At 37.7% G+C, this 13,531-nt stretch overlaps 1 protein-coding gene across 1 annotated transcript in view; it reads left to right on the top strand.

The window, feature by feature from the left end:
• Window positions 1-13,531, top strand: part of ZC3H8 (zinc finger CCCH-type containing 8) — a 42,774-nt gene that overhangs the window by 23,543 nt on the left and 5,700 nt on the right. Inside the window, exons 6-8 of the mRNA XM_026449784.1 lie at window positions 849-960; window positions 2,287-2,396; window positions 3,288-3,335. Of these exons, the coding sequence (XP_026305569.1) occupies window positions 849-960; window positions 2,287-2,396; window positions 3,288-3,320 (255 nt within the window). The 3' untranslated portion in view covers window positions 3,321-3,335. The remainder of the gene's footprint in view (window positions 1-848; window positions 961-2,286; window positions 2,397-3,287; window positions 3,336-13,531) is intronic.

Here is a 13,531-nt window from a genome sequence, read left to right on the forward strand (position 1 = left end):
GGTTTACGCCATTCTCCTGCCTCAGCCTCCCGAGTAGCTGGGACTACAGGCGCCCGCCACCTCGCCCGGCTAGTTTTTTGTATTTTTAGTAGAGACGGGGTTTCACCGTGTTAGCCAGGATGGTCTCGATCTCCTGACCTTGTGATCCGCCCGTCTCGGCCTCCCAAAGTGCTGGGATTACAGGCTTGAGCCACCGCGCCCGGCCAATTTTTTTTTTTTAAGTGAAGTATTCTTTTATGTTTAAGAAAGTAGCCAGGCCAGTAATCCCAGCACTTTGGGAGGCCGACATGGGTGGATCACCTAAGTCAGATAATTTTTTGGGGTGGTGGTGGTGGTGGTTCTTGTTGTTTTGAGACAGAGTCTCACTCTGTTGCCCAGGCTGGAGTGCAGTGGTGCAATATCGGCTCACTTCAAGCTCTGCCTCCTGGTTTCACGCCATTCTCCTGCCTCAGCCTCCCGAGTAGCTGGGGCTACTGACGCTTGCCACCACTCCTGGCTGAGTTTTTTGTATTTTTAGTAGAGATGGGGTTTCACTGTGTTAACCAGGATGGTCTCGATCTCCTGACCTCGTGATCCGCCCACCTCAGCCTCCCAAAGTGCTGGGATTACAGGCGTGAGCCACCGATAATTTTTAAAAATGCTTTGTGTTTAAAAATGTTTGGGACTTAAGAGAATTTTAAGCAAATATATGTGATGTGGTTATAATTTATTAACAATTAGAATGTGCTACCTCTAAGACTTTGGTTCTTTCTGGAATCATTTGCTTATTTAAAGTTTAGTAGGAATTAAATCATAATGACTTGACTATGAGAAATAATGGCTTTTCCTTGCTCCTTCTTTTGGCTTAGGGAGACCAGTGTAAATTTGATCATGATGCAGAGATAGAGAAGAAAAAGGAAATGTGTAAGTTTTATGTACAAGGATATTGTACCAGAGGTGAAAACTGTCTGTATTTGCATAATATCCTTTATCACAAGATATAGTGACTTTATTCTTTATAAATATTTACATGAACATTTTAAATGTGCAAAATTTTTAATGAAACCAGTGTTTTAGCTATACCAAAATGATAGTATTCAAGTCCAACTTAGTATCAAAGTGATTAAATTGTACTTGGATTTTTTCATAAGCAAGAAAAGAGGAATTCTTTAGAAAATCTCTCAAATGATGATTCTTTCTGTTCAACATGGGTGATATAGAGGGTCCATGAGACCTCTTCAAGTCCCAGAAAGAATATCACAATTTCTACTGTGACACTAATTGAATCTATATTCAAATAAGCTACTTCATAAAAAGGCAGGGATTACGTAATTTGGGAGTACCTGTTTTCTGTGTATTCTGTACTGTGTAGAAATTAATTGTCCCTTAATTTGTAGAATAGCCTTAGCTCTTCAGTGCAAATGGCACAGACAAGTTATAAAAACATGGAATATAAACATTTTAGGCTAATAGCACCTTTAGTCATCACAAAATTTTTTTTTCTTCAGGCATTCAGTATAAGGAGTATCAAAATGTAATTTGAGGATTGTTTTCCTAGAAAACAGTATTGAAGTTATATAGATTTATTCTGTTGTAAACAAGTCTAATGTGCAAAGGATCCAGATTTGTAAGATATGTTGTTTTTGACTTTGATTCCTCCACCCCCAAAGGAATGCTTTAAAAATGATCACATTTGTCAAGGTATTTAAAATATATACCCCTTTCATATATGAAACATGCCTGTACTCTATTATAAGAAGGATATGAAGGAAGAAAATGTCCTGTGATAGCCGTTAAACTTGATTTATGTATGTAGTCTTTCTAAAATTAGATTTTTTAATGTATTCCAGTTAATTTATTATCTCATACTTTAAATAGAGAAATCCAGTTTCTACTAGTAGGAAAGGTCTTTTACTTTTCTTTCTTTTCTTTTTTTTTTCTTTGCTCTGTTGCCTAGGCTGGAGTGCGGTGGCACAATCTTGGTTCACTGCAGCCTCCGCCTCCCCGGTTCAAATGATTTTGGTGCCTCAGCCTCCTGAGTAGCTGGAATTATAGGCATGCCTGTGCCATCATGCCCAGCTAATTTTTTGTATTTTTAGTAGAGGCGAGGTTTCGCCATGTTGGCTAGGTTGGTCTTGAATTCCTGGCCTCAAGTGATCTGCCCACCTCAGCCTCCTAAAGTGCTGTGATTACAGGCATGAGCCACTGCCCCGGCCACAAAGGTCTTTATTTAGGAAAAACAAAGTCATTAAGTTAATAACATTTCAGTTGGATTAAAATTGTTCTTTTCCTTAACACTTGGGTTACATGAATATCCTTGTAAGTTTTACCATACAGGAACAAAATGTTATCAGGGAGAATATTGCAAGTTTTCTCATGCTCCACTGACTCCTGAAACACAAGAATTGTTGGCTAAAGTAAGTATACTTTTTAATAATGTTTTGTTTTTTCTTTTTTAAGGAATATGTTTGAACTAAGGATGAGAATTTGAAGATAATTAAGGAGAGTGCCTCTTAGGTTAGCATATGGGATATATTAGGACTGATAACTTAAGAATTCAGCTTAAATATTTTTCATTTGTATATGTTTCCTTATAGCTGAAAGGAAGATGTATATTCATTGCTGATTTAAGTTGAATGATGTAAAATCTTCAGTTATTAAAATTAGCCATTTTAATAGCTAAGCTAAGCTAAACAAAGCAAATCAAGTAAGAAAAACAGTACGCCTGTTATAAAGACTCTTGGAAGGAAAGTTACAAGTTACAGGTTTATAAACATTTTAGAATTACATCAGATAATAGTTAAGTAGTAATTTCAAAATGTTTTCTTCAGATATTCTTGCAGTCTGTGAGAAAAGGTCATTGAAAAGTTACAGTCATTTGTATTCTTTCATTTCTCATGTTAGTTGGAGCTAGTCTCTTAAAAATTTAATCTAAGTATACATAAAAATTTAAAAGATTCTTTTGAAGCCAACCATACGATCTTGTGGCAAAATGTTCCCTTGAGCATATGCAAATATTACAAAGTCAAAGGTGCTTGTTTATAGATATTTTTAGGTTGTAAAATATGAATGGTTAATGTGGAATTAGAAGTTGTACCAAATATTCCGTTGTTTATTTGTATGAAATAGATATGGAAAAGTGACATATATAAAATAAGTCTTTCAGTTCCTGTAGTATTAGTAAATAATATTAGGTGATTATTAGGATGAATTTGATTGGAATCATTTGAAAGTTATGAGTATGACAGTATACCTGAATTAGACATGAATGCATAAAAATGATTATGTGATTTTTTTTTTCATATTAGGTTTTGGATACTGAAAAGAAGCCATGTAAATAAAATAGACATAAAAAGGTAAAATTAGAATTTACCACATTTCTTTTTTTCTTGTGTAAACATCTCCAGAAGTTGGCATGTCAACCTCAAATAGGGTTATCAAATAGAAGTATTTTCCTTCTTCCTCCCCCAGTAAAAAAGAATTATAAAATATTTGATATATTTACATACCTATGTGGATCGACATCAGCCTGCTTCCTTGTGTGGGCTTGTCTATCAGGTATATTTTTATTCTTCTCTTGTATTTGTAGATTTACCAAATACATATAATTCACAAAACAATATATTTAGTTCTGCTTATGTTTGGATTTTATTCAGACTGTATCATACTGTCTGTATTAATTGATGACATGGCTATTTTCATTCAACATTATTCATTCATGTAGATGCATGCAGCTGTCATTCATTTTTACTCCTATATAACATTTCATTCTATGTTTATGTTAGTTATTTAGTCATTCTATTAATGAATGTTTAAGTTATTTTCAATTTTTAAAAATACAAACTCTTTTTGTAAGTATCCATATATATACCTCTTGGTATGAATGTGCACACGTTATCCACAGTATGTGCCAAGGAGTAGAATCATATCATCATAAAATTTAATATATAATATCAGTTTTTTCTCAAGTAGTTATACCAGTTTATACTCCTACAAACTGTGTAGAAGAACTCCTGTCATTCTACACTTGCCAGTATTTTAGATTGTCAGTACTTTAATTTTAACCAATTTAGTGGATATAAAAATAGAATCTCATAACTTAATTTGCATCTTTTCTTATGCTTACTGGCTTTTGAGTTTCATCTTTGGTGAAATGCCTGTTAATGTCTTTTGCCCATGTTTTTATTGGTCTGATTGTCCTTTATACATTGATTTTTTTTTTTTTTTTTTTTTTTTTTTTTTTGAGACGGAGTCTCGCTCTGTCGCCCAGGCTGGAGTGCAGTGGCGCGATCTCGGCTCACTACAAGCTCCGCCTCCCGGGTTCACGCCATTCTCCTGCCTCAGCCTCCCGAGTAGCTGGGACTACAGGCGACCGCCATCTCGCCTGGCTAGTTTTTTGTATTTTTAGTAGAGACGGGGTTTCACCGTGTAGACCAGGATGGTCTCGATCTCCTGACCTCGTGATCCACCCGTCTCGGCCTCCCAAAGTGCTGGGATTACAGGCTTGAGCCACCGCGCCCGGCCTATACATTGATTTTTATATATTCCTTATATAATTCTTTGTGAATTATGTGTGGCAGGCCTTCTCCCATTTTGTGGATAGTCTTTTCTTTTTTTTTAAGGCATCTCAGTGAGTAGAATTACTTATTTTGGGAATCTTTTTGTTTATGGCTAGTTTTTGTGTTGTGTGTCTCGTTTAAGAAATTATTCCCTATCGTGAGTCTGTAAAGTAATTTAACTTTCTTTTTTTAAGTTTTGGAGCTTTGCCTTATACATTTATATTTTAATCCATTGGGAATTGTATTAACAGTTGGTACAGTAATAGTGTTTAGCAAAAACAACTACCAGGTTCTCAGTAGTGAATAACACAAAGTGCTTATTTTTTATGCATATATAGATTGGCTGGGAGTTGGCTGATCTCATCTGGCCTTGGTTGGGTTGGCTCTGTTTCATATGGCAGATCTGCTGGGACAGTTCTTATCTAATTTTCCTGGGACCAGTGGGCGAGGTAGGGCATGTTCTTCTCATGGTGTTGGCACAAACTCAAGAGGGCAAAGCCCTGTTTACAGCACATTTACTTGGCTAAAGTAAGTCATGTGGCCAAGCCCAAAGTCAAGGAGAAGGAAACTGTACTCTACCTTTTGTACTTTACATGTGGGAGGAACTGTTAGAATGAATGAAAAAACAGTATAACTATAACTCTAGGGAGAAAAGAAAAAATAATAGTAATTGACTTTTTAAAAATGGTATCAGAGGCCTCATACCTTTCTTTTTTCTGTTGTTCCCTTTTTCCCATATGAATAACCAATCCCAAGTATTATTTAATTAAAAAGCCTGCTTTCCCCCACTAACCTGTAATGCCCCTTTTGGTATATGTCAAGTTTCCACCAAGTGAAGATCTGAAGGTCTGTTTCTGGGATGTCAGTTCTCCATTTGTCTTTTTTTTCTCCAGCATATACTATCTTTTTTTTTTTTTTTTTTTGAGGCAGAGTCTCGCTCTGTCGCCCAGGCTGGAGTGCAGTGGCCGGATCTCAGGTCACTGCAAGCTCCACCTCCCGGGTTTACGCCATTCTCCTGCCTCAGCCTCCTGAGTAGCTGGGACTACAGGCGCCCGCCAACTCACCCGGCTAGTTTTTTGTATTTTTTAGTAGAGACGGGGTTTCACCGTGTTAGCCAGGATGGTCTCGATCTCCTGACCTCGTGATCCACCCGGCTCGGCCTCCCAAAGTGCTGGGATTACAGGCTTGAGCCACCGCGCCCGGCCCAGCATATACTATCTTAATTACTGTAGCAACACTTGTTTGTATCAGTCATTTGGATTATAGCTTTTGCAGTAGGAGTGATGCTGTATTTCACTGTAGTTGTAATTTTCATTTCTCTAATGACTATGAACATCTTTGCATGTGCTTATTGGCCATTAGCCAGTTTAGATCTCTGCCCATTTTAAAATTAGATTGTTTTCTTACTGAGTTTTAGGAGTTCTTTACATGTATTGCATACAGATCCTTCATTAGATACTTTATTTGCAAATATCCCAATCTGTGGCTTGTCTTATTTTATTAATGTTATGTTTTGAAGCATGAAAGTTTTCATTTTGATATCGTACAGTTTATCAGTTTTTTCTTTTATGGATCATGCTTTCCGTGTTGTATCTCAGAATTTATTGCCTAACACAAAGTCACAAGATTTGCTCTTACGTTTTCTTCTAAAAATGTTCTAGTTTTAGCTCTTGTGTTTATATCTATGATTCATTTTGAGTTAATTTTTAGGAATTGTGTGAGTTAAGGGCAAAATTTTTTTACGTGTAGTTATCCAGTTGTCCCAGAACTTTTTTTTTTTTTTTGAGACAGAGTCTCACTCTCTTGCCAGACTGGAGTGCAGTAGCACAGTCTTGGCTCACTGCAGCCTCTGCCTCCCAGGTTCAAGTGATTCTCATGCCTCAGCATCCCAAGTAGCTGAAACTATAGGCATGCACCACCACGTCTGGCTACTTTTTGTATTTTTAGTAGAGACAGGCTTTCACCATGTTGGCCAGGCTGGTCTTGAACTCCTGACCTCAGGTGATCTGCCCACCTTGAGCTTCCAGAGTTCTGGGATTACAAAGGTGAGCCACTGTGCCTGGCCACCAGCACCATTTTTAAAAAAGACTGCCCCTTCCCTCTGACTTGCCTTCACGCCTTTGTCAAAAATCAGCTGACTATAAATGTATGGATTTATTTCTGTACTCAGTTGTGTTCCATTGACCTCTGTATGTGTGTCCTTATACACTATCACAGTGCCTTGATTACTATAACTTTGTACTAAGTTTTGAAATAAGGAAGTGTAAGCTGTCTAGCTTTGTTCTACTTTTCAAAGATTGTTTTGGCTACCCTGCATCTTTTGCTTTTCCATATAAATTTTAAGATCAGCTCGTAAATTTCTGCAAAAAACCCATGCTGAGATTTTGATAGGGATTGCGTTGAATCTGTGGGAAATTGCACATAGAATTCTGATCTATGAGCATGGAATGTCTCTCCATTTATTTAGATCTTCAGTTTCTCTCAGTTTTGTAATTTTCATTGTACAAATGTACAGTGTACACTTTTTTAAAAATTTATTCCTACATATTCTGTTTGATGCTATTGAATGGAATTGCCATTTAAACTTTATTTTTAGATTGTTGACTGGTAGTATGTAGAAATAGAATTTATTTTTGTTGTTGATCTTGTTTCCCAAGACTTTGAATTCATTTATTAGCTCTAGTAGGTTTTATTTTGTGTGTGCATGTATTCCTTAGGAATTTGTATATCTAGGATTATGTTATCTGAGAATAAAGATAGTTTTACCTCTTCCTTTCTTTTTTTTAGTTTTACCTCTTCCTTTTTTTTTTTTTTTTTTTTTTTTTTTTGAGATGAATTCTTGCTCTTGTCCCCCAGGCTGGAGTGCAAATGGCACGATCTTGGCTCACTGCAGCCTCCGCCTCCCGGGTTCAAGCGATTCTCCTGCCTCAGCCTCCCAAGTAGCTGGGATTACAGGCACCTGCCACCACGCCTGGCTAATTTTTGTATTTTTAGTAGAGGCGGGGTTTCATCATGTTGGCCAGGCTGGTCTCAAACTCCTGACCTCAGGCAATCCACCTGCCTTGGCCTCCCAAAGTGCTGGGATTACAGGTGTGAGCCACCGTGCCCAGCTACCTCTTCCTTTCTAAACTAGATGCTTTTCATTTCTTTTTGTGCCCTATTTTACTGGCTGAAACCTTCTATACAAGTTTAAATAGAAGTGAGAGCAGATAATGTTGCCTTTGTCCTGATATTTGGCAGAAGCATTCAGTCTTTCACCATTACGTATGATTTTAGCTGTAGGTTTTTATAGATACTCTAGTTCAAGGAAGTTCTCTCCTATTTCTAGCTTTTTGAGTACTTTTATCATGGATGAATCTTGGGTTTTATCAAATGATTTCTCTGCATCTGTTGAGATGGCCATATAATTTTCCCCTTATTTTATTCACATGATATATTAGTTGTTAAACAAATCTTACATTCTTGAGATAAACCTCACTTGGTCATGTTGTATATAATTTATTATTGGATTTCATTTGCTAATATTTTATTAAGGATTTTTGCATCTTTTTCATGTTTATGAGGGTTATTCATGTGTAGCTTTCTTTTCGTGTGATGTCTTTTTCTGGCCTTCATATCAAGGTAATACTGGCCTCCTAGAAAGAGTTGAAAAGTGTTCCAGCTTTCTCTATTTTCTGGAAGAATTCATGAAAAATTGTTATTCTTTCTCCTTTAATTCACCAGTAAGATAACTGGGCCTGAGTGTCTTTTTTTTTTTTTTTGAGATGGAGTCTCGCTCTGTCGCCCAGGCTAAAGTACAGTGGCGCAATCTTGGCTCACTGCAAGCTCTGCCTCCTGGGTTCATGCCATTCTCCTGCCTCAGCCTCCCGAGTAGCTGGGACTACAGGTGCCTACCACCATGCCCAGCTAATGTTTTTATATTTTTAGTAGAGACAGGGTTTCACCGTGTTAGCTAGGATGGTCTCGATCTCCTGACCTCGTGATCTGCCTGCCTCAGCTTCCCAAAGTGCTAGGATTACAGGCGTGAGCCATCGCGCCTAGCTGCTTTTTTTTTTTATTAGAAGATTTTACATAACAGATTCAATTTCTGTCCTTGTTATAAGTTTATTCAGATTTTTCTTTTTTAGAAAAAAACAGCTTTGGTAATTTGTATCTTTCTATTAATTTCGCTATTTCATCTAAGTTGTCTCCTTTGTTGGTGTAAATTTGTTTATAGTATTATAAACCTTTTGAATTCTGTATCATAAAAATATTTTCTTTTTTCTTTTTTTTTTTTTTTTTGAGATGGAGTCTCACTCTGTTGTCTAGGCTGGAGTGCAGTGGCACAATCTCAACTTACTGCAACCTCTACCTCCTGGGTTCAAGTGATTCTCCTGCCTCGTTTCCCAAGTAGCTGGGATTATAGGTGTGTGCCACCAGACCTGGCTAATTTTTGTATTTTTAGTAGAGATGGGGTTTCACCGTGTTGGCCAGGCTGGTCTTGAACTCCTGACCTCAGGTGATCCGCTTGCCTTGGCCTCTCGAAGTGTTAGGATTACAGGCATGAGCCACCACGCTCACCCTGTTGTCCAGGCTGGAGTGCAGTGGCATGATCTTGGCTCACTGCAACTTCCGTCTCTTGGGTTCAAGTGATTCTCCTGCCTCAGCCTCCTGAGTAGCTGGGACCACAAGCACCTACCACCGTGCCCAGCTAATTTTTGTATTTTTAGTAGAGACCGAGTTTCACCATGTTGACCCGGCTGGTCTCGAACTCCTGACCTCAAGTGATCTGCCCACCTCAGCCTCCCAAAATGTTGGGATTACAGACATGAGCCACTTTGCCTGGCCAGCTTTGTGATATTGAGGCTTTTAATCTATGAATATGTTGACTGTAGTCTTTTTTTAGACATAGGGTCTTGCTCTGTTGCCTAGGCTGGAGTGCAGTGGCACAATCATAGCTCACTTTAGCCTCGAACTCCTGGGCTCAAGCAGTCCTCCTACCTAAGCCTCCCAAGTAGCTGGGACTGCAGGTGTGTGCTACTACACCTGGCTAATTGTTGTCTGTAGTCTTTCAAAATGTCTTTTGATAACATTTTATTATTTTCCCCAGTGGGTTGCATATTTTTTTCTTTAACAATTAACTATTTTTGAGGTATACAGAACAGTCAATAAATTGCACCCATTTTAAATGCACACATGCAAAATAAAACCTACTAGAGTTAATAAACAAATTCAGCAAAGTCTCGGGAAACAAGATCAATACACAAAAATAAATTCTGTTTGTACATACTACCAATGAACAATCTAAACATGAGGTTTAAACAACAATTTCATTCAGTAGCATCAAACAGAATAAAATAGGAATAAATTTAAAAGGTGTACACTTGTATATGGAAAATTACAAAACTGAGAGAAACTGAAGATCTAAATAAATGGAGAGTATACAATTCAATGAGTTTTGACACCAGTTTTGACATGAGTGTATAACCATGTAGCTACCCCCACAATCAATAAATAGGACATTCTATCACCCCAGAATGTTCCCTGTGACACTTTACTACAACTCATTCTTCTCCTTCTCTCAGACCTCAGGCATTCACTGGTATTCTTTCAGTAAGTATCTGTTAGTTTTGTCTGTTGTAAAATTTCATATAAGCAGAATTCTATAGTCTACACTCTTGTGTCTTTTGCCCAGTATGGTGTTTTGATGCTTCCCTTTTTTATGTGTATATTAGCAGCACACTTCTCTTTATTACTGAATTGTGTTCTTTTGTATGGATATACTGGTTTATTCATCTGTTGATCGACATTTGAGTGTTATAAGTAAAGCTTCAGTGAACATTTGTGTTCAAGTCTTTGAGGCAACGTAATTTGAAATAAAAACAGTGATAGTGTATTTTTGTCCTGGGTTTTAGAGAGACTGCTATTAATATTTTCCCCACTGAATACAATGTGTCCTGCAATTTTCTGGTAGAAACTCTATCAAGTTACTGAAATTCTCTTCAAATTGTAGTTTGATAAGAGTTGTTGGGCTTTTTGCTTCTTTGTTTTATAATCATGAAGAGATGTTGACTTTTTTGGAATGCTTTTTGACGTGACCGGAGTTTTTCTTTTTATTCTGCTAAAGTGACAGATTATATCTATGTATTTAAAAATACTCATCCACCCTTACATTCCTGATATAAACTAAATTTTTAAATATAAATGTGAAGTTTTCAAATATCATTATGTGAAGACATTTGGCATAATATTAATGGTATCTTCTTAATAGCTGTAAAATCTGTAGTTAGTTTACCTTTTTATTCCTTTTTTTTTTCTTTGAGACAGGGTCTCACTGTCACCCAAGCTGGAGTGCAGTGGTGTAATCTCGTCTCACCACAACCTCTGCCTCCCAGGCTCAAGCAATTCTCCTGCCTCGGCCTCCCGAGTAGCTGGGATTACAGGCATGTAATTTTTGTATTTTTAGTAGAGACAGGGTTTTACCATGTTGGCCAGCCTGGACTCAAACTCCTGACCTCAAATGATCCACCCGCCTTGTCCTCCCAAAGTGCTGGGATTACAGGCCTAAGCCACCACGCCTGGCCTTTATTCCTTATGTTGATTATTTGTGCCTTCTGTTTTTCTTGATTGATTAGCCTGGACTTTCATAGTTACATTATTCTCTAGGAAGAACCAACTTTGCTTTCCTTAATTCTATTTTATACTAATTTTCTGTTTCATCAGTTTATCTTCTAGATTATGTCAGCCCTTTTACATTGTTTGGGCTTATTTTGCACAAAGATTGATTGTTAGCATTTCTTCTTTCTTAGCACATCTAAACCTATAAATTTCTCTTAATGTACTCTTTTACTTATATCCTCAAAGTTTTTTTAATTAAATATTCTTATAAAAGTAATATATGCAGATAGTTTAAGAAGTCAAGAGGTTATACAAGAATTGTCATGGAAAAACAGCAGTCCTTCATACCATGATTATTTTTGTAGATGCTGGAAAAGCTTTCTCTGCTAAATTCAACACTCATTTCTTATTTTAAAAAAACACTAAAAATAGGAATAGATGGATACTTTAAAAGTTTTTTGTTGTGATAAAATACACATAACATAATGTTTACCATCTTAACCATTTGTAAATGTGTAGTTAAGTAATGTTCAGTTCATTCATATAGTTTTGAAACCATTACCACCACGTATATCACCAGAGCTCATGTTTTTAATCTCAAAACTAAAACGCTGTATCCATTAAACAGAAACTCCCCATTTCCTCTTGTCTTCAAGGCCTTGACAACTACCATCCTGTTTTCTGTCTCTTGTGATTTTGACTACTTTAGATATCTCATATAAGTGAAATCATATAGCATTTACCCTTTTTGACAGACATTTCTGTCACCACCAGTCCTATTTTCTGTCCCTTGTGATTTTGACAAATTTAGGTATCTCATATAAGTGAAATCATATGGTATTTGTCCTTCTTGACAGACTTACTTCATTTAGCATAATGTCCTCAAGATTCATCCATACTGTAGCGTGTCAGAATTTCTTCTCTTTTTAGGGCACAGCCTCCTGTTGCCCTGGAAACACCCAGACAGAAGGGTAGGCAACTGTACCCACCCCCACCTCTCATAGCCAGACAGGCCAGGCCACACCTGCTAGAGCTTCCAACCCAGTGGTCCCACTTCTACTTAAACTCTGCAGGCAGGTGCGAACCCCATGTTTACCCAGGAAGTACACGAACAACAGATTAGGGCTGACCTAGCAAGGATACAACTTGTCTGTCAACTGAGGTTCCTGTCTGAGGGAGAGCCCCATGGACAAGAACACTCAACAAAAGAAACACGGGCACAGAGAGACAGTAATCAGAGAGGGCTCCTCCAAGACCCAGGAGCAGACTAGAATCTAAGCCAGTCAACTGTAATCAAACCCCTAAGGTTATCAAGAAGAAAAAAGCAAAAAATCCATCCAAAGGACAGCAGCTTCAAAGATTGAAGAACATCAGCCCATACAAATGAGAAACAACCAGCATAAGAACTCTGGCAACTCAAAAAGCCAGAGTGCCTTCTTACCTCCAAATGACTGCACCAATTCCCTAGTAGTGGTTATTAACCATGTTGAAATGGCTGAAATGTCACAAATAGAATTCAGAATATGGATAGGAACAAAGATCAGTGACATACAGGAGATAGTCAACCCAATCCAAGAAATCTAAGGATTACAATAAAACAATACAGGAGGTGATAGACCAAATGACCATTATAAGAAACAACTGAGTTGACCTGATAGAGCTGAAAAACAGACGAGAAGAATTTCAGAGTGCAATCTCAAGTTTTATCAGCAGAATCAACCAAGCTGAAGAAGGAGCTCAGAGCTGGAAGACTGGCTCTCCAAAGTAACTCAGTCAGAGAAAAATAAAGTAAAAACAATAAAGAAGACTGTATTAGTTCCTTCATGCATTGCTATAAAGAAATACCTTAGACTGGGTAATTTATGAAGAAAAGGAGTTTAATTAGCTCATGGTTCTGCAGGCTGTACAGGAAGCACGGAGGCTTCTGCTTCTGAGGAGGCCTCAGGAAACTTACAGACATGGCAGAAGGTGAATGAGGAGCCAGCATGTTGCATGACCAGCAAGAGAGAGAGAGTGGGGAGGAGCTACACACTTTTAAACAACCATATCTTGCGAGCACTCACTCACTATTGCTAGGACAGTACCAAGGGGGATGGTGCTAAACCATTCATGAGAAATCTGCCCCCATGATCTAGTCACCTCCCCACCTTCAGCATTGGGGATTACAATTCAACATGAGATTCGAGCAGGGACACAGATTCAAACCATATCAAAAACTGAACAAAACCTCTGAGAAATATGAAATTATGTAAAGAGACCAAATCTATGACAAATTTCTGTCCCTGAAAGACAGGAAGAGAAAACAAGCAACTTGGAAAGCATATTTCAGGATATCATCCATGAAAATTTCCTCAACCTTGCTAGAGAGGCCAACATTCAAGTTCAGGAAATACAGG

The sequence above is a fragment of the Piliocolobus tephrosceles genome, chromosome 15 (genome assembly GCF_002776525.5).
Source record: "Piliocolobus tephrosceles isolate RC106 chromosome 15, ASM277652v3, whole genome shotgun sequence".
NCBI lineage: Eukaryota > Metazoa > Chordata > Mammalia > Primates > Cercopithecidae > Piliocolobus > Piliocolobus tephrosceles.